Here is a 20,340-nt window from a genome sequence, read left to right on the forward strand (position 1 = left end):
AATTTGACGATGGTCAGGACGGAGACGAGGTGGTGGTGGCTTCCAGAATGTTTGTGCCGCAATAACGAGAGACCTACTAGGGCAACTACGACGTCATCAGCCATCTCGCCCACGACCGACCGCCTGCAGTCCACAAACGATCAAACCCTTCTCTTCATTTGCGAACTGAGCATGACACTACTCGGTTGAGTTCTATCACTACATGCGCATGGTAACGAGCCTGTCGCGTCCCTACGATCATACGTACAGGCTATTCCAAGGTTCAGCACTAATTGACAGGGCCGCGGTGATGCTGATCGATTATATTTGTCAAAAGTGTCCATGAGAATTCTCATATTGTCGTACTTCGCGTTGACGACCTTTACCTTGTCGCAGTAGCTTCTCGAGGTAGCCTCGTATACTCTCACTCAGGTGCAGGTCCTGCCTAAGTACACATCACTCTCACGTACCGCTCTTGTAACCTTATTCTATCACTTCATACACCTTAAGTCTGAGAGAATCTCTCTACATATCAAACTCTCATCTCCTTGAGGTCTAGACCTTGCCTCCCATCGTATCCAATTACTAACACACTTTCTCGGCCCTTTTCCCTTGTCTCCGGTACACTACCTTATGCGTGCAGCATAACTTTACTATTGGTGGAATACTAATAAACCCGTTAGAACCTCCAGTTCCTGGCTCGCGGTGCTAGACTGCAAGTATCCCCTACCATGGGATATACCAACGTCAACAATCCCATCACAATCGATGAAAGCGTAACGGATTGGTACACACAAACAATTTCCAGACAGGCACTTTCTCTCATACCCGATGACTTTGAGAAACTCCCAGCTTTCGAGACCGTCAAGTTCAGCCATCGAAAAAGCTTTGGTCCAATAGTCGACACCCATTGGCCACAAGACGCGTCCGAGATGGTACTTACTCTGGGCACCTTCGACGCCCCGGATCTCAACTTCAAGCCGCTGGTCTATGTCTACGTACATGGATTGAAGAACCGTTTTATCGGATACTTCTATGTCAACCCAGACTCGAGCATCTATCGCGTGCAACAGAGCAGTCTCAAGCATGTCGATATCGATGAACCGTTTTGTGACGTCGGAGACCTCTCAGTTGGCAAGCAAACTTTGTGCAACAGAGTACGAGCGATGGCGCTTTACTATTTCTTAGCTGCTGGTTACATCGATGAGGTAGGTGATTACAATCATTTCTGGTTGGACTTTACGAAGGCTTGCGCATTTATCGCCAACAAGGGCAAGCGTCCAAAGCCTCACGCAAAAGTACAGAAACAAGAACCGAAAACTGTACCAGAGCCAGCTGCGACATCATGTTTGGGGCCAGAAACCACTGACTCGGCGCACGACGCTGTCGCATCCAAGAAACGCACTGGCGATGATGGACCCATGCCAACAGCAGGTAAGTTACAAGGTCCGCAATCTTTCTACTTGGATGAACTGATAGCTGGCAGCTAGAATCAAGCGTCGCGACTACAGTCATATCGTGCGTATACGCGATAGATTGAATCATTCCAAGCTAACTTTCTCGTAGACACATCCATCGCACAAAACCATACGGCGGTCATTAAGCCCAGAACATCCGATCATGGCAATCAGGGCTGAAGCCCGGCTAGCAAACAGTGAAAGAACAAGCACCCCATTGAAAGCGGAGATCGATACGCAAGCCAGGGCTGTTGAACAGCTCAGAGCACAGATGACAGTAAACCATCAGCTGTTAGCGAAAGTCAACGGACTCACAGCGGAAATAAGCCGAGTCAAGAATGAAAGCATGTTCAGTCAAAATGCATACCGCGGCATCCAAGTTCAACACGATGTCCTGGCAGAGCGACACGCTAATACGCTCAACAACGAGAACGCTCTTCGCGATCAGCTCGGTCAGATTCAGGCACGCTGCGCACAAGCTGAGAGGCGATCAAAGGTGCTGGAGAAGGAAGTATATGGTCTTAAGCAAAGGATGAGAAGAGCGGAAGAAGCGTTGGACATTTCGGGTTTTTGAAAGGTGGAGAATGATTGATCTGGGGGTATTTGAATTATCGAAGGCTTATGGCGTTGATTTGGAAAAGTTCGTGTCGGTTAAGGTCATCCGTGGGTTTCCATTGCTGGGGTAGTGAAGTTTGCGGGAGTTTGGCAACAAAACTCGGGATGATGCTTCATCACGATTGGGACTGCTTTGCGCGACATACCTGGTCTTCCTTCGGGAAGGTATTGATTCGATTTGATTCGGAAACGTTTGATATCGAGCAGGAAAAGATCGACTGGAGTATGTCTTGTTGAGTCATGGCATACATACATCCAAGTCCCCCAAAGTCGAGCAGCCAGCCTTCTGCACTCTACAGTCGAGGCTAGGATCTTTATAAAGCTATACATTTGTCTTAAGCATACTGAGACCCTCTAAAGGGCTGTCAACCGAGACATACTTTCTTTCGTGGTCACATACGTACAGCAAGCACAGGTAGCAAACTTACAACGACTATAACATCATTTTCCTCCGCCTACTTTCTTCGTCATCTACACCATGAGTCCCACACCTTCCACCACCATTGCCAGGGCCATCGCTATTGACGATATTACCAATACAATGAGCGAATGGAAAAGCGGCCAACAATACCTTGAACGCAAACCACGCGATGAGAGACGCTTAAACGAGGCTAAATATTTCAGGAAAGAATTAGAAGAGAGAACGCTCGTACCAGCTCTCAAGTCATCAGTAAACGATGTGAAGGACGCCAATACGAAGCTGAAGGAATGGATCAGCGTAGTAGGCGTTGTGAATGAGTTGTGGGACGATGGTCCTCTGAGATACGAAGTTGGTATGGCTAGAGAGGAACTGGTCGACGCAGTTTGGGATCTGGAAGCCACCCTGTACGAATTGCGGAAGACGCTGAGGTTTGATGGAGGAAGAGTATTGGATGGAGTCATTGATCCGTCGGCAGTTGATAGCTCTGAGGAAGAATAGGCCGTTGGCGTTCGACCTGTTTGTTGCGGCGTACAGCTGAGAAACCATTTAGCAGTAATTGTCTTCAGTTGAGTACGACCACACTGCATGTCATAGTGCTGAGTCTTTCTGCCCAAATTAAGACCAGGCCCAGTCGGGGTCGAAGGCTCGCTCTATCCTTCGTTGACACTTCCCGTAGAAGTCTTTAGGCTGCCACATTCGTCGTCTGACTGGCCCTCAAGCAGCGCAATACTGTGATTTATAGTTTCGGACCATGCTGACCTTGAAAGAATTGATGATGCTTGTAGATAGAGGTTTGGTGTTGTAGAGACGCGATCGAACGCGTCCGGCGCGTCCTGGCCCGCAAGGCACGTGAGGGCGTGGGGCAAACGCGACCTCCAGCTCGGAAGCTACGATGCCATCAACCACAAAGGAGTCTCCAACTTGAATACAATGCCACTGTCGCATGGTATCAAGATGTCGCGATGAATTTGCCAACGACGATACCACACCAGATCGGAAGAGCTACTGCACGGGTCCACTGCGGCTATCCAGCCCTGAGGCGCAATACTCAGGTTCCTTATCCCTGGACCACGAACGAGGCGCGACAGCCGCAACGACAACGAACTGCTTCCGACACTGTGGATACGCTGATTACCGGTTGCCGCATTGTCGGTACTTGGACATTTTTTGGCACGCTCGCAGATATGGGGTAGTGCCTTGGAGCGCAAGAGGGATCGGATGAGGGAAGACGTGCAGCAGACAGCAAGCTACATACGTCCTGTCATCGAGCGCAAATGCGCAATTTGCTGGATGCGATACGAGGCGGTCGCTCAGCCCATTCGTTCGATGTCATCGAGGTGTCACAGCGTGCGCCATCACGAACGCGAAGAAGCAGCTGCATCGATAGGGTCTGCATATCTAAGCCAGGCAAGGCAGGTGCCGATCGTCAATTTGCAAAGGGAAGAATGAGGGCATTAGGCGCGCAGCAGGCCCGAACCAGACCGAGGCAGCCCGTACGATATCAAGACTCCCAGCCTCCCCATATGGTAAGGCAGCATACAAGCGACACAGCAACGCCGCACTGGCTATCGATGTGTAAAAGTTGGGTGTTGGACTTTTTATCGACCTGCCTCTTCGGGTGCGCCGTTTTATCCGCCACCGGGCTTGATCGCGACGGCGCGTCTTGGCACGGCCACCAGCAATCTGGGCGAGAGCTTTGCGGAGCTTCACGTGAGAGCTGCATGGAGCTGCCCGCCAAGTCTGAGCCACGACTGCGGGACATGTGGGCCGTGTCGCGATAGGACGACACAGAAACATGCTTTCTACGTTCCCACCGACGGCGAGCTTGTTTGTGCGCCCGCAGCGCTAGCCTCCATCAGGAAGGAGCGGTCGTGAACAGCGCCCATCTATCCACATGTTTGGTATAGCAGCAACCGCGTTACAGGCGAGCCTGATGCCATCACCGAGTGCGTAGCCAACGAGGAGCGCCATCACAGCCAGGTACCGGTCCCCAAACCCCGCTGGCAAAATATCGTCCAGCCAGGGTCTGCAGCTAGGTACCGAGCAGCTCGTTGTACAAATAAGCTGCCTGCCCTTCCTGACCTTTTCCGACCATCGACCTTGTCCAATTGAGCTTTTACGAAGCTGGTCGCATACAAAATGGCTCGATACATCAGCGTTGCCGCGGCTTTGGCTGCCACCGGCGCCTGTGCCTTTACGCCTGAGTACGTTTACCATCACATTCCGTTGCTTGCGCAACTGCTAACAAGTGAACAGAGGACTCCTCAGCACCGTCCGACGTGGCGTCGCTGACGCCAGTCCCGATGGCTCTGTCGGTCTGTTCTCGTACTCCCAGTATTCCTTCGAGGAGCACGGCAGTGCGGGTTCTGGCATGAACCTCATCGATCTCAAGACCGGCGAGATCACCGAGTCGGGCCTCAATGCTAGCGAGATCAACGAGGTCGCCTGGATTCCCGGCAGCGAGACTGGTATCATCTACATCAATGGCACCAACGAGGAGGTTCCCGGTGGTGTTACCCTGTGGGTTGGCGACATCAAGGACCCCAGCGCAAGCAAAATGGTCGCTTCTTTGGATGCGCCATACTCCGGTCTCAAGGTCGCAAACACTTCGACTGGAGACATGCATTTTATCGTAAACTGCATGGCTTACCCCAATGGTACTGCCGTCAACCCCGAGACCGAAGTCACCCCGGTGACTACTGCCCGCTACTACTCGGACAACTATGTCCGCCACTGGGACACTTGGCTGACCAAGAACCGCTACAACCTCTTCGCCGGAGCTCTCTCGGCGAACAACAGCTACGCGCTGTCCGGCGCTGGAATGCGCAACATCCAGAAGGGCATCAACTTCACCACCACTGCGCCCGAGACTCCCATCCAGCCGTTTGGTGACTCCAGCGACTACGACATCAGCCCCGATGGTTTCATGTACGCTTTCGTGAGCAAGGCTCCTCAACTTAACAAGGCCAACTACACCGCATCATACACCTATGTTGGTGCTTTCGCGTCTTCCGACGCTCCCATCGCCTTCAACGGCCCAGACTCTGCCGCGGCGGAGGCTGGTCACAAGGGTGCCTCTGGCCTCCCATCCTTCTCCACCGACAGCTGCAAGCTCGCCTACGTGCAGCAGGATGAGGACTACTACGAGTCTGACAGGTGGCAACTCTACACTGTCGACGTCGCTGTTGAGGGTACCGGTGTAGCTGTCAGCAACTGGAAGGCTCTGAGTGCCGGCTTTGACCGCTGGGTTCAGGGACCCATCACCTGGGCTCACGACGACTCCTCCATCTACGTCACTGCTGATGACTACGCTCGCGTCAAGATCTTCAACTTTCCTGTCGATGCCGACGAGAGCTTCGTCCCCGAGCCTATGACCTCGAACACATCCGTCTCGGCTTTCGCCCTCCTTCCTGATGGTTCGCTGTTCGTCGCTGCTACCGCCATCTGGACTCCAAGCGAGTGGTACATCCTTGCAGACGGAGAGAAGAAGACCCTCTTCGACGCGTCTCAGGTCGACCCCAACCTCGCTGGTCTCGGATCCCACACCGTTTCCGAGATCTTCTTCAACGGTTCCAACCCTGAGCTCAAGCAGCAACTTCAGGCCTACGTTGTCAAGCCTACTTTCTGGCAGGAGAACGTAACCTACCCTCTCGCTTTCTATATCCACGGTGGTCCTCAGGGTAACTGGGGCAACAGCTGGTCCAACCGCTGGAACCCTCAGGTCTGGGCTGATCAAGGCTATATCATTGTCGCCCCCAACCCAACCGGTTCCACCGGTTTCGGACAGTTCCTCACCGACTCCATCCAGGGCCAGTGGGGTAGCTGGCCATACCACGACTTGGTCAACGCCTGGAACTACGTCAACAGCAGCATGCCATGGATCGACACCAAGAACGGTATCGCCGCCGGTGCTTCCTACGGTGGTTACATGACCAACTGGATCCAGGCCAACGACCTCGGCAACGAGTTCAAGTGCCTCGTCACCCACGACGGTATCTCCAACACCGAGGGTGCATGGGCCTCTGAGGAACTCTGGTTCATCCGCCACGACTACAACGGCAGCATCTGGGACTCCAACGCGTACCGCGAGTGGAACCCCCAAAACCACATTGCCAACTGGTCCACTCCCCAGTTCGTCATCCACAACACCCTCGACTACCGTCTGCCCGAGAGCGATGGCCTGAGCTTATTCAACATCCTCCAGGCCCGCGGTATTCCCTCCAGGTTCCTCAACTTCCCCGATGAGAACCACTGGGTGCTCAAGCAGGAGAACAGCTTGTTCTGGCACACCGAGATCTTCAACTGGATCAACCACTGGTCCAAGGGTGAGCCTCTGAGCGACCTGCCCATCGGTAACTAGATGGGGAAAAGTCATGGTCTTCAGCATTGATGACAACATTGATGAAACTTATTCTTAGATGATTAATGATAATACATTGATAACAAACTTCATTCACATATGCTTCAGGGCTGTATGCTCGTGATCTAAGCTCTCTTTTGGCCAGAGTCCACCCGGACTAATCTCATTGAATGTATATGTTGAAACCGAATACTAGTTCCGAGATGTAGTAAATTTGCTAGCCGGAGTACGCCAATCGCTACTATATGGTAAGAATCAACCCGTAGTAGACTAAAGAACGTTATTGAGCTTTACAGCTATGCGGGGTAGTCGTATATCCATGCCGGTATCCGAACAACGTCCATTAGCTGGGTCCAGCGCTGATCATAAGCTACTGACAGACTTCGCTGAAAGATGCATAACCCGTGTGAACGTCTACGCTACATGCACAGGCAAGAGCATAGGCATCAAGCGTCGCTCCCGCTACCCGGCGGCCGGTATCCAGCGGCTTTACTAACCAAGGATATCCGCGTCTGTCCTCAGGTACGGCTGCTGCTGTCAGGCGGGACATGGATGGTGGTTTCCCTGGTTTGTCTTGGCCTTTCTGGTGTGCTCTTCGGTTCTCGGCAACGACGATGTGCAGCGCTAAGATTACAGAAGCCATCCACACAAGACCTTATTGATAAGCCAGGAAATGACTCGGACGACCCGATTGCATGTGCATAGTTCGATTCAACGTCGATAATAAGCTTCTAGACACTGTCTTCAATCGAGAACCTTCAGTATGGGAACGGGGCGTAAAGAGATAAGCAGCCGCTATTGCCACTCAGCCAAGCTGCATCCTTCATTGTTCTGTGATAGCAGAGAATCCTACTGCGCCCCGTTGTGTTGGTGTAGGGGTGATCACCAGAGGGTTCTGTTGGACAGGCCATGCCAAGCAAAGACGGAAAACAGCGGGTCAGGCCATGGGAATGCCAATGTGCCATGCTGCCAGGCGAGGCAAAGCTTCCGCTGATAGCAACGAAGCCTCGTGCCAACGACCATGTGGAGTTCTTCGGCGCTCTTGTCTCGTTTTGTCGCGCTTGTTCTATTGTCAAGGAGATAAGCGTGGCTATGTGGATATGCCAATGCTGGTGCCGTCCATGGACGTTTTCGAGAAGCACAACGAGGCGTCCGCGCTAGGTGGATTGGAGAGAACAACGCGACCACTGATTGGAGTGCGCATGGAGAGCGACACGGCGTGCTGCTGCCGGTTGGTCGAGCTGCCTGTTCGAGTTTGGTGGAGTTACATCGCATGCATGCGAAGGCTGTTTCATTGTGTGGGGAGCAGCCGAGGATTGATGTGACGAGGAGGCGCCCAGCGGGACGGAAGGCTCGGCGCCAGCTGGGCAGCGGAGTCGCAGCAGAGTTCGGCGGTCATGAGCGACGACACACGCGATCGTCGACAAATGTCACTCGCCGGACTGACGTCCTGGCTCTCAACTCCAGCGCCCTCCTCACTGCAGCGATGAACGACGTTCCCCACGAGCTGTCAGCGCGCATGGGCGCGCCGTGTCTGTGCGCAAGCTCTTCGGTATTGCACTGCGGCGTGGTGTCATCATGGCACAGCTCGTCGTCCAGATAAGAAAGAGCTAGGGTTACCCACCGCGTGAATGGCTGGGAGGAGCAGAACGTAGTGTGATCAGCGACGCTGCCAAGTCTCGAAGCACTCAATCGACGTCGTCGCATGCGCCGAGATACCCATTTCCCTGGAGCTTGGCTTGCCGAAGCCCTGCAAAGACGGGTGCGAAGCTCTAAATCGTAGTCTTACTTTCGGCATCGCCTACCCGCCCAGCCTTTGCCCAGTCACCGGCTGGTGATAAGACGGGCATTGCGAAATAGTCCCTTGATGCTGTATGGGTCAACCGCCGGCTTGGGCTACTAGCTAGATTCCACCAATTCCTGGAAACGAGGGTGGAGTGTATCCACATAGGACACCTGCTCGAAAGAGAGACAGTCAAGGAATACCAAGACGGCGCTTGGGATGAGCAGATTTGCCGCTTCTGTGTCACTGTAAGGATGCTATAAGTATAATTGCGGTCGTGTGCCCAACCCTTGCGGTTCAGCAGCAGCTCATTCTTTTGCACCGCCCATATTTTTCCGTGCCTGCTAATCATGTCGGCTAACGCTGCCTCGAACGCCGTGGACATGGCCATGTCTAATGAGCCTAACAAGGCTGCCATGCCTTTGTACGAAGTCGACGAGAAGCGTGCTCTTTCGGACGACCACACGCCGTCGACTCTCAGCCACCAGCCTCATGGTGTTGACGTTTTCGAGGCCGACTTGGAAGGCGAAGAGCCTACGGAAGATGAGTTGAAGACACTCCGCCGTGTATCTGGAAAGATTCCATGGACTGCCTTCACTATCGCTTTCGTCGAGCTTTGCGAGCGGTTTGGTTACTACGGGTGCCAGGTTTTATGTATGTTGTCGCTCGTCCCTACACAAGAACAAGCCACTGACCATCTCGAAGACACCAACTTCATTCAACAGGACCTGCCCGTGATTGATGGTGTTCCACAAACCACTGGCAAGGACCCTCGCTCAGAGGGTCAACCAGGCGCGTTGGGCATGGGACAGCGTGCATCCTTCGGTATCGGTCAATTCAACTCTTTCTGGGCTTACAGCACACCCATCATCGGTGCCATTATCGCCGACGAGTACCTTGGTCGCTTCAACACCATCTTCATCGCCATCGCCTTCTCTATCTTGGGTCACATTCTGCTCATCATCTCCGCCATTCCCGCTGTCCTCACCAGCGGCAATGCCATCGGTCCTTTCATCCTTGGTGTCATCACCCTCGGTTTCGGTACCGGAGCTTTCAAGGCCAATATCTCGCCTTTGATTGCTGAACAATACCGCCAAACCAAGCCCCGTGTCATCAAGGACCCCAAGACTGGCGAGCGCGTCATCTCTGACCCCAACATCACGCTCTCTCGTATCTTCTTGTGTATGTTGTCCCCAATGTGATGTTGTAAGCAATTTACTAACATACTCCCAGACTTCTACATGTTCATCAACATTGGTTCCCTCACCGGACAAATCTCCATGGTCTACGTTGAGAAGTACGTCGGCTTCTGGTGCGCGTGGCTGCTACCCACCATCATGTTCTGCTTCTGCCCTATCGTCCTTTGGGTCTGCAGAAACAAGTACATCCGCACTCCCCCCACTGGTTCCGTCCTCATCCGCGCCTTTAAGGTCTTGAAGCTCGCTACTAAGGGCAAGTGGTCTCTCAACCCTGCGACTACCCGCAAGAACTTTAAGAGCGAGCGTTTCTGGGAGGACGTCAAGCCTAGCCACCTCGGTGCGAACAAGCCTTCCTGGATGCAGTTTGACGACGCTTGGGTTGACCAGGTTGCTCGTGGCCTGCGCGCGTGCTCTTGCTTCACCTGGATTCCTCTTTACTGGTTGAGCTACAACCAGATGAACAACAACCTCACGTCTCAGGCCGCTACAATGACCCGTAACGGTGTTCCCAACGATGTCATCACTAACCTCAACCCCATCTCCCTGGTCATCTTCATTCCCATCGTTGACAACTTCCTCTACCCCGCTCTCCGCAAGGCAAACATCCGCTTCACTCCCATTAAGCGCATCGCCTTCGGTTTCATCCTTGCATCTTTCGCGATGGTTTCCGCTGCCGTCATCCAGCATTACATCTACGCCGAGGGCCCTTGCGGCGAATACATGAACAGCTGCGACGACCCAGCCCCGATCAACGTCTGGACCCAAGCCGTGCCCTACATGCTTGTCGGTTTCTCCGAAATCTTCACATCGATTACTGGACTCGAGTTTGCGTTCACAAAGGCACCCAAGAATATGCGGTCGCTCGTGACATCGTACTGGCATTTCATGTCTGCCTTCTCCAATGCGCTTGGTCAGGCGTTTGTGTCACTGTCCGAAGATCCGTTGTTGGTTTGGAACTACACGACTGTTGCTATTCTGGCGTTCATCGGTGGCATCCTCTTCTGGTTCCATCAACGCAAGACAGACAAGCAGGAGGACATTCTTAACATGCTTCCAGACTCCAACTACATGGGCAAGGACCGAAGGCATAGTGTTGCTGGTGCTGAAGAGGCTATCGCTGGCCACAATGTCGAGGCGCATGTTCGCACCTAGATTTAGTCGTTGGCGGTATTATGCTATACGTCGACGTTTATGAATGCGGCTGCCATGAGTGGCTGTGTGTATGGAGCAATTATATGATCGAAGATACCTATCTGGCTTGAAAGCTGGTTAATACATGAGACTTTTACCCAGCTCAAACATCTCTATAATCTTCTGCTCTTGTATTGTGACACGAAGCCCAGCCAATCACGAACTAGCTACTGATGTGCTATGTACATGCACGCTTTACCTGGTATTGTCAATACTGCGTCGACATCATATTCCACCTTCTTCCCAAGTCGTCTCCGCGGTCACGCCCTTGCTAGTCTATGACCAGTGTCTTCAGAAGCGGGGCATTAGTGAGCAGGGACGGCAACCTTCAGGAATTGATAACGCATGACGAAAAACATAACATCATAAGGCCACGAAGAACCGACTTCAGAGATCATATAGCCGTCGAGGCATGCATGTAAATGCGTTGAGTTACGGAGCGAACTGGTATTTGAAGTAGGATATACGACTTGATGTGCTCAACACCGACACGAAAGCAAATACTTATGCCTTCTACTGCTATTAGTTAAGCTGTGCTCACGCACCATGGCTCCCAAGTCGTGTAGACTATTCGTTGCTCTGTCTTGCCGTTACAACTTCGTCGTAGTCCATGTCGTACTCGCCGGCTTGACAGGTCAGGCTCGTATAGAATCTTCAACCAGGTCGATATGACGGGAAGAAGCCCTAGTATCCACACCGTGTACGTCTCTAGTCTTCCCACCCATCTCGTGTGCGTACATTCACCACAGAGCAAAGACAAGAACAACACTGTACTCACATTCCGTCGTTGTTTCTATCTTGATTGGGCCCCACGTAGCCATGCTCACATCTTTCCGGATGGTAGTCGATGTACTTAAGCACGGCAACGATACTGGTGGGTAACTTCTCATAGTCGGCTAACGGTCCGCCCCCTTGGTCAGGCGGAAGAGGGCAACCCGCCTCCATGCAATCATCTGGATCGGCATGAAGATGAGATCCGATTGGACATTTATAAGCGCCTTGGCTAGTAATGTTTGCTTCAAAGCAAGAAACAAGCTCAACGTCTTCTGGCGCCACTGTACCTTGTCCGTCCCCCTGTAGTTGTCCCCTTGGACCTCTGGTGGAATCGAGCCACGTGTTATGGACCTGATGTTCATCTGAATAGTTATGTCCAGGGAACATATGGGTCTTGAATCTCGTAGTGATGACTTCTTTGTACCTCTTAGATAAGATCCACTGCTCCAAGTCTTCGAGACCAAGGAACTTGGCCTCAGACAGAAGTTTGTTATATCCCACGTAGTCGAAGCCCTTCTCCCTCGTCCAGAGCAACGGATATATGCTGGGTCTTTTGATATAGGTGAACAGTATTGGCCAGATCTCAGGGTCTGTATCGATGGGGAGCGAGCCGTCGGGCAACAGATCGATTCCAGCCCAATTACCGCCGCAGAGCGCCGAAGTAAGGAACGCTCATAAGGTCGGATTTTCGGATGCGATGTTTGCGGCCGTCTACGTCGAGGGCTACGAAATTGCCGTCAGGGATCGGGGCGTCGCGAGGGAGGGCGAGTTGTTGAGGGGCGCGCGGCGTGCGAGCTGTGCGAGGCGTTCGATGCGTCGATTTCCATGGCGCTGACATTCGATGTCATGATAGAGGACTGGGCAGGGAGTGAATCTAGGAGGGACTGACCAGCGGTCGGTGTGATGGGAGCCGATTGATGTGTGAAGTGATGAGAGATGGCAGACCGAGGAAGACGCGTCTCCAAACGCGCCAAGCCTTGCCCCGCTCGTGCTGTCCGCTGCTCCCTCGAGAAGGATTCCCTCCCCACCAATCCAACCCTGGAGGAACTCAACAACCTTTGGGAAACCACACTATGCCCTGCCAACCTTTCGCTAATGACGTGCTGCAACGCGTGTGGTTGGGCTCTCGATTACTTCCATACCGGCACCAATTACGCCAAACACAACCCAGTTCACTTCTGCGACGCTTTCTCTAAAATCCAGATGTCGCTGGCACTCCGTGGCTGTCACAAGGTCTTCATCTTTGCGGAAATGAGAACATTTTAACACTGTAGTATCTTGTTCTGGGTCGAGGCGGAGTAGATTGCCCATATGCATGACCACGAGCGTGCATAGCATAGGAGGGCAGAGAATCCAGGTGTTGTCAATAGTGATGTGGGTAGATGTTATGAAAGCGGAATATCAGACATTGTCTCTGTGCCTAATCTCTTGAGCATGAATCGTGCCACCTCTTATCCGGGTACGGCCCTGACCGTTGTCGCCTCCGCCCGCACATCTCTCTCCCCTCACCTCCCACGGCGATATCTCCAAGCCTCTATTTAGCTCTGCCCTCCGGCGCAGCAACACTTGGGGCTAATTACCCGAGCTGCTCTCTACAACACTGCGTATTGTGACCTCCTCACCGCTGCGCGTCTATATCACGACTCCAGGCAATGCCGCCAAAGACCATTACGGAGGAGATCGACGACGACGCCGACGATGAGATCAACAGTGAGACCCACGACGACACCAACGGCGACATTGAAGACGAAGACGAACTTGGCATCTTCCCTACAAACGATGAGCTTATAGCAATCGCAGAAGAGGATCCCACGTCCGCAGCAGGGCTCGCATACCAGACTCCCTTTGGCGCTTTGCTCTGGCAATTGACCCATCGTCACAACACCTGGGTTAGTCCCATACTGTTCGAACACATGACGAAGCCCGCAGATACCAGCTCGTTCCTGGGCTACCCTACAGCAGGCCCCCTACGGAAGCATTATTACCTCACAGCAGGCTTCCACTACCATGCGCAACTCTACTACGATGCTATTAGGGGCGATTCCAGTGCACCAAGCGGCAGGCCAGTAGACACAATCTTCACCAAGCCTCAGCTCCGCATAAGCGAAGAGTTTCCGCCGCACCTGAGCACACGCCTCCGAGGCTACGAGAAGAGTGAGGACAAGGCAAAGAGCCCAAGCGATACTGTCCTCGATGTTTCAAAGGTCTTGTACGGTTTGAGCGCCATGACAGACAAGACATTGCTCCCAGACAAACCTCGCTCAAGGAACAGGTATAAAAGATCCGACCGCCCTCGACGTCCGTTCATCGTGGACGGCTTCAGACGCGATGGAGCTGCGCTTGTCGCCTGAGCACTGGTCCAGGACTGCTACGCAGTGAGTCTTGCACTGCCATTTACCTGTGTACTCTTGGTAACGTCTCCAGGTGCAGCGATGTGTTCCTATCGTCTTCAATCAAATTGGCACCTATATTTGAGCAGATCAAACCTCCGGCCGTGGCAGTACACTTGGGAAGATGTTCGCTCCACGGTCGCAGGCGCTCTTGGTAGATTGGACAAACGGCACAAGCTGGAAGAAAGGCGATGTACGATGGGATGTCGAGGACGTGTTTGTCGAGGTGGCCGAGCAGCTCAACAAGGACGGACGACGCGACCATATCCCCCCATACTGGCGCGACTGTGTTACACGAGACCTTATTAGCAGCGTTGGTACCTAGGCAGTAGAATCAATCTCAGACTCTTACTCTGCACCATTATCAACTTCCCTGTAAGGTTGAGTTGGCCATGGGTCCAGATCGGCAGGCCCAGAATTAGAAGGCCTGTACCAAATTCAACACTGCATCCTCGTCGTGTCGGCCCTAGTAATGAGGCGACGATTCCAGTGATTAGAATAGAGAAGGGCAACTACAAGCATGGCCCACAAGACGTAGCAAGGAAGCACATAGTCTTCAATCATCTCCAGACCGCTCTCTTGTCGTATCTCAAGTTGCCTTATACACCGTCTGCACGCTCTCTCCTCTATGATCACCCTTTATGTTTCTTGTCGTGGTCACTTAAATGTCTCGGTGGTGCGAATCCTGATTCACCGCGGAATCCAGACCATTCACTCACCACACTAAGCTAAGACAAACGCACCACACGTTGAGATATATATCCGACCAACGTCAGAATTGCGGCTTCAACCGTCACATAAAACTTATCCTACCTTGACAATACCAATTCAACGCGCACACCCCAGCAACAATGGACGATATCTGGAGCGACACGGAGATGAGCGAGACATCGTTTACCACTACCGAATCATCACCGCCGCCATCTCCCATCCTGACAGACTACCAAAACAACCTCATCGCCACCTATGCGTTCCACAGCGATAGCATCAGCGACCTCATGAACATCGCTGTCGACCTTGAAATCAGCGTGCGCCGCGAGCGCGACGAACCGAGCCTCCCATATCTCACCGAGGATTTGGAAAAGACACGAGGGGAGCTGGTGTTGCACAGGGACGCGAAGCGCAGGATTGAGAGGAACCTGAAGAAGGAGAAGGAGAGGTTGAAGATGGTGGTTGGAAATGGGTCAATCATGGCGAAGCAACAGTTGAACGAGATGGCTCGTTATATGGAGGTGGACAAGACGATTGAGTGTCTACGCTGAGAGATCCGTGGGCTATGTCGCGCAGACCTGCATATCTAGAAGGGGTCTACGGCGTCTGGTGCAAGGGTGCTTTGACAAACACGACGTGCATCAAGTTGGGTCTGGGACTGAGAGGACGCAGTGCACAAAACGGTTTCATGCCTTTTTTGGCATGTGATTGATGCTCTTTCTCATACAAGTAACAACGAGTGCTTATGTGAATGGGGTATACTCTTAATCGCAACCATCGAAGCCGGACTAGACGAGCAAATGACAACCAGAAGTTGGAGATTACGGAAGTGTACAGGGTATTGTTACAAACAGTACAAATACAAATACAAACAGCCCATAACGTAAAATCATGCGACAGTAAGAGTAGCGGCGCTTGGGGTGGTGCGCTTTTGCTAAACGGTCTCCTCCGCGTCTCCATTCGATACCACGTCAAATCCGAGCATCGGATGCGTCACCTCTCCCCAACACCACAAGCAGGTCTTGTTCCCAGCCTGTCGCCCACAGGCGCAATGTTCTTTGTGTTCAGCGAACATTGTATCGAGGTCAGTTTCTTCCGCCTCGTAACAGCGTAGGCATAGCCAGCGGTCAAGGAAGCGATTACGCAAAGTGCACTGACACTGAGAGTCTTGAAGACTGCGTCGGCTATCCGAACCGTCTTTTGGGAGGCAGTCGTTGCAGAACCATCGTTTCCTTTGCTCTGTTGCTTGGTATAAGGCTCGAAGGACGGGCGAGGGGTGCACGACGTTTGAAGACGCCGATGCGGCCAAGGTGTGACTGCCGAGATCTAACTCTAAGAGCTCTTCGACACACTCTGGTAGACCGAAACTATCTTCTTCAAAAGGAACGTCGATGTAGCCTTGGTCGTGATGTGGTGCACTGGAACCATGCGCGGGACTTTCCCATTCTGGCGCTGAGTGATCACTAGACATGTGATGTGGGCTGAGAATAGGTATCTCAGAGGGCGATAACAAGATAAAGCCGCTAAAGTTGGGCAGCTCATCTTCATCACATGGCGTCTCGTAGATGCTCTGGTAGACGCAGTGGATGCGGCACTCGTCGCAGGTGCTGACTTTACATCTTGAACAGGGTCGACACTCCGTATCGGACTCTTTTGCGCCGCACTTGATGTACTCAGTACAGTCATAAGCATCGAAGAAGGTCGACTTCTTGTGACGCTTGTTGCGGATCCGTACACCCCTACCAGAACACTTGAGTTTGCCCAGCAAATTCTCCAAGCTACTGGATTGCGGTAGTATCGTCTTGTGCATAGTCTTTGAGCATAAAAGTAGCGCCATGAGGTCGTCTGGGTAAAGGCTTGATATGATCATCTCCAGTAAGCCATATTCGTGGAACACTTCCATGAGAGGACATCGCTGCCTTGACACAGCCAGACTATCCACTCTTGTCTTTTTGCGCGCCTCCATTTGCTCACCACACGACCTCTTGCGCTTTGTAGTCTCCATGGTCTCCCGTTCTCGATAGTCTTGATCCCAGGTAACTCGTGGTTCTGCTGTCCTATTGGTGGACACCCGGTGGTCCAGTGATTGAGTAGCCATATTAGCCTTGAGACTCCTAAGAAAGATGAGCAAGGAAGACCAAGGACGTCGGTGCGTCAGTCGAAGTCATCATGGGCCAGCAGATGCACCATGAGAGTACCGGCTCATGAGCACCAGCGAGTCCGCGCAATGACGAGAAGCGCATCTCAAGACGACGTACTTGTCTCTCACGTCGCAACGTGGTTCTAGCCTTCCGCGCCTCTGATAGCGCTTAACAGCTTTCAGTACCTGGATCTGGGTCCATCTTGGCGTTATGTTGACAATAGTGTGGGGTACGCTCAACAGGCGGGACGAGATGAACAATGGCGTTGTATTACCAACACCTCGCAGCAAAGTGGGGCGTCTATTTCAGAACCAGGGCGATTCAGAAAGAGCATGAGAAACGATGAGGAATTTTTAGTCTCGTCTATTTTGACCATCGTGGACAAACGGGGAGATGCGGGATCACGTTCCGGTAGCGGCCGACTGACGAATAAGCATCCATGACCTAGTGATGCCTCGGTCATTGCTTCTTTCCGTTTCCCCTGACCCTTCACTCGACTTCGCGACACTGTTCGGATGCATGCAACAGCATATGCGCAACGCACGCGCGACTCGACTTTACCACCGCCCGTCACGTTTTACCACGCCTCCGTTGATTCCGATCGTGCCAATCACTGGCTCTTTCATAACGTTGGTATGCGCGACGCACCGCTACTAAGCCATCTTCCAGGCATCTGAACCACATTCACGCGTGCTCAAAGCCTCGGGAGGTCGCAACGCTTACCGCTAGCTGTTCCACGTCTTACATCACAGGTGCTTACGATAGAATGATAGTTCTGCACAGCGCTTAATTCGTTTTCTTACATATGCAGACTCGCACCTCTCGAGCTTTCCCATGGGCGATATTTCGAGCCTCCTCCCAGTTCCTTCATTTCGATGCCTAACCACCACCTCCTTTGGTCCCATCTCCTCGCCGCATTGGCATGACCTTATTTCTTCTCATCCGGAATTGAGTAGCAGCAACCGATGTCGAGCACATTGTAGAAGCTGCAGTCGCGCTGAACGTAGAAGCCACCCTTCTTGTAACAAGTCGTTTTGGTAGTGCAAATGCCCGACGGGTCCGACCTTCCGCAAGGCGCGGGGTATGGGTCTTTCGGCGCAGCGAGGGCGATAGAAGCGATCGCGGCGAAGAGAACGAGAACCTTCATCCTAATGTTTGATGACAGATGATGCGGTTTTGATCAATGGAGGTGTTGGTTTGGAATCTCAGAGATTTTTGGAGGTGAGTGAGTAAGTTGACGGCTTGGGTAGTGATATCGCTTTGGTTATCACGCATCAACTGTTTATATAGGCAACAGCCTCGTATCTACGGCGCCACTGACATCGCTGTAGAGGAGAAGCTCATCCAAATGTCCTGCGTCGTAATCCAAATTTAGCTGGGACTATCTGAGCGACTCCGAACTGCCCGAGGCCCGTCCAATCCACGCATCTCTGCGCCCACCAGCCATCACTTTAAGCTTTGCGTATTCGCAGCAGCGATATCGTCATGTTACAATCTGGGCCAATGTAAACCTCCAACCGTGGACGTTGCGATAGCGCTCATATGCCTAAATTGCGTCGCAGCGTTTAGCGAGGAATGCAATCTATCTTCCCCGGATTTTCGTGTGGCCAGCACTTCTGATAAGTCGCCCACATGCGAGCTAGACATTTTACCATATGAAACGGACGTACTGTCCTTCGCGGCTCGGATACCAGGCAGATATGACGTCGCTGTAGCATCCAGTGCTGAAATTCGGTCGCGTCGCGGTTTCATCGAGGCGAAGAACGTATGATCTGATAGAATACCAAGGCAGTTAAGACGGCACTACTTCTGCCTTGGAAATCTACACCGGGTGCAAGTCCGCAGAAGTCAGTCGCACCAGCAAACTACCTCACTATGCACGCTCCAGATCTCTTTGGCACAACACTCGTGACTCACTGTGGCTACGAACGCAGCCATGTTAGACCATCAGCGCTACGTCGTTCTTGCGGAAATTCCGCACGCTGCTGCGCATCATTGCAACTTTGCCACGTGGGTGTGGCAAAGTAATCGTCGTAGGTCCTTCACGCGCACGTGATGCGACGTCTTGTCTTAACGGAAAAGCAAGTCTCCCCAGGGCAATGTTGCTAGCAATTTCATCCTGAAGAGGACTCTGGACGAGTCACGTCTTGAACCACTCCCCCCTGTTGTTCAATCTGCTGTGTCCAGTTGGCCGACAATAATGCGATGGCCTCCAACGCCGGCTCCAATGAGATTTGGCATGATCCCAGCCTTCGTGATGTAGTGTGGCGTACTTGACGTCGCAGCGCGTGAGCAGGGAGCGCCACCAGTGGTCTAGGCTTTCTGTATAACCGTTTGAGGTGGCTCGAGGTGACGAGATGCATGTCTCCAGTCGTTCCTAATCCTCCTGACTTCACTGCTAACAGTTAACATCATGTTTTTTGCGGGCCTAGAGCCTCCATCATCAGCGGGGCAGCCCAATGCTGCTACATCTATATTCACGTGTTTCTTCCGGAGCCTGGATCCTCAATTCTATGGAACAAAGCACGGTCTCAACAACCAGCGTTAGGAGACTTCAAAGATCGCTATGGGATGTGCCGCTGTCTTGTACAATAGTCGGCCGCAGTCGCACGAGGATAGTTCGCGTCTTCGACCTCGGCGCGCGATCCCAAGGGCTGATGCGCCCGCTGTCGGGCGCGCTAAGAAATGGCGCATTGCAAGGTTACGTCACGTACGCGCATTCCATCACCAAGTCAGCCTCACACACAGCCTCTACTCACAACACCGGGCGTAGCCGCATCATGGACGCGATGCTGCGGCTTACAGCAGGGGAACAATCACCACCTTTGCCGGATGCGGACGCGCGATTTAGAATATTCCTGGTCGATCTGCTGGGACAGCGCATTGCATTGCACCCTCAACACCAAAATTTTCATCATCGCAGGCCCGTGTCCAGCGCCATGCTCAAAAGGAACTACACTACGACGCGCTCGGTAAGCTTCTAGAAGGCCAGTAATCGAATCATATAACAGTTCGCTTATCTTTTCCATGCACGGTCGGCGAGTGTTTCCTTCCATGGGGCTTCTAGAAGATAGTTTCTCGGCCTGTTTGTCGGAACGATTAGCAGGCTCAGGGCACCACAGCGGTCAACGGCGGCACTTGGCCCTGATTGGTTCGTGTCGCCTCCTCAAGTGGGCAGGATCAACCGACCTGCAGCCGCATCTCCACCTTTTGTTTCCAGCATCAGCCGCATCCATTCCCTACGACATTGTTCTGTATGGACTCTATATCTCTGTGCTTCGTTCAGTCATCGTTTTCTCCCGAAATACATTCCAGTCCA

At 52.7% G+C, this 20,340-nt stretch overlaps 5 protein-coding genes across 5 annotated transcripts; all 5 read left to right on the forward strand.

The window, feature by feature from the left end:
* Positions 1-710: 710 nt before the first annotated feature.
* J4E86_000776 (uncharacterized protein) lies at positions 711-2,010 on the forward strand (the record flags this gene model as incomplete). Its single annotated transcript, XM_051441349.1, has 2 exons — positions 711-1,413; positions 1,589-2,010. The coding sequence occupies 2 exons, from the start codon at positions 711-713 to the stop codon at positions 2,008-2,010; spliced, it is 1,125 nt and encodes a 374-aa protein (XP_051307520.1).
* A 2,601-nt stretch (positions 2,011-4,611) lies between these two features.
* Positions 4,612-6,832, forward strand: J4E86_000777 (uncharacterized protein; the record flags this gene model as incomplete). The annotated part of the gene is made up of 2 exons (XM_051441350.1): positions 4,612-4,676; positions 4,729-6,832. 2 exons carry the CDS (start codon positions 4,612-4,614, stop codon positions 6,830-6,832), a joined length of 2,169 nt encoding a protein of 722 aa, XP_051307521.1.
* Positions 6,833-8,965: 2,133 nt separating this feature from the next.
* J4E86_000778 (uncharacterized protein) lies at positions 8,966-10,966 on the forward strand (the record flags this gene model as incomplete). The annotated part of the gene is made up of 3 exons (XM_051441351.1): positions 8,966-9,269; positions 9,321-9,797; positions 9,849-10,966. 3 exons carry the CDS (start codon positions 8,966-8,968, stop codon positions 10,964-10,966), a joined length of 1,899 nt encoding a protein of 632 aa, XP_051307522.1.
* Positions 10,967-13,431: 2,465 nt separating this feature from the next.
* On the forward strand, positions 13,432-14,130 carry J4E86_000779 (uncharacterized protein; the record flags this gene model as incomplete). The annotated part of the gene is made up of 1 exon (XM_051441352.1): positions 13,432-14,130. The coding sequence occupies one exon, from the start codon at positions 13,432-13,434 to the stop codon at positions 14,128-14,130; it is 699 nt and encodes a 232-aa protein (XP_051307523.1).
* Positions 14,131-15,020: 890 nt separating this feature from the next.
* On the forward strand, positions 15,021-15,431 carry J4E86_000780 (uncharacterized protein; the record flags this gene model as incomplete). Its single annotated transcript, XM_051441353.1, has 1 exon — positions 15,021-15,431. One exon carries the CDS (start codon positions 15,021-15,023, stop codon positions 15,429-15,431), a length of 411 nt encoding a protein of 136 aa, XP_051307524.1.
* Positions 15,432-20,340: the final 4,909 nt, after the last annotated feature.

The sequence above is a fragment of the Alternaria arbusti genome (genome assembly GCF_024043155.1).
Source record: "Alternaria arbusti strain BMP 1465 chromosome Unknown scaffold_1, whole genome shotgun sequence".
NCBI classification, from domain to species: Eukaryota; Fungi; Ascomycota; class Dothideomycetes; order Pleosporales; family Pleosporaceae; genus Alternaria; species Alternaria arbusti.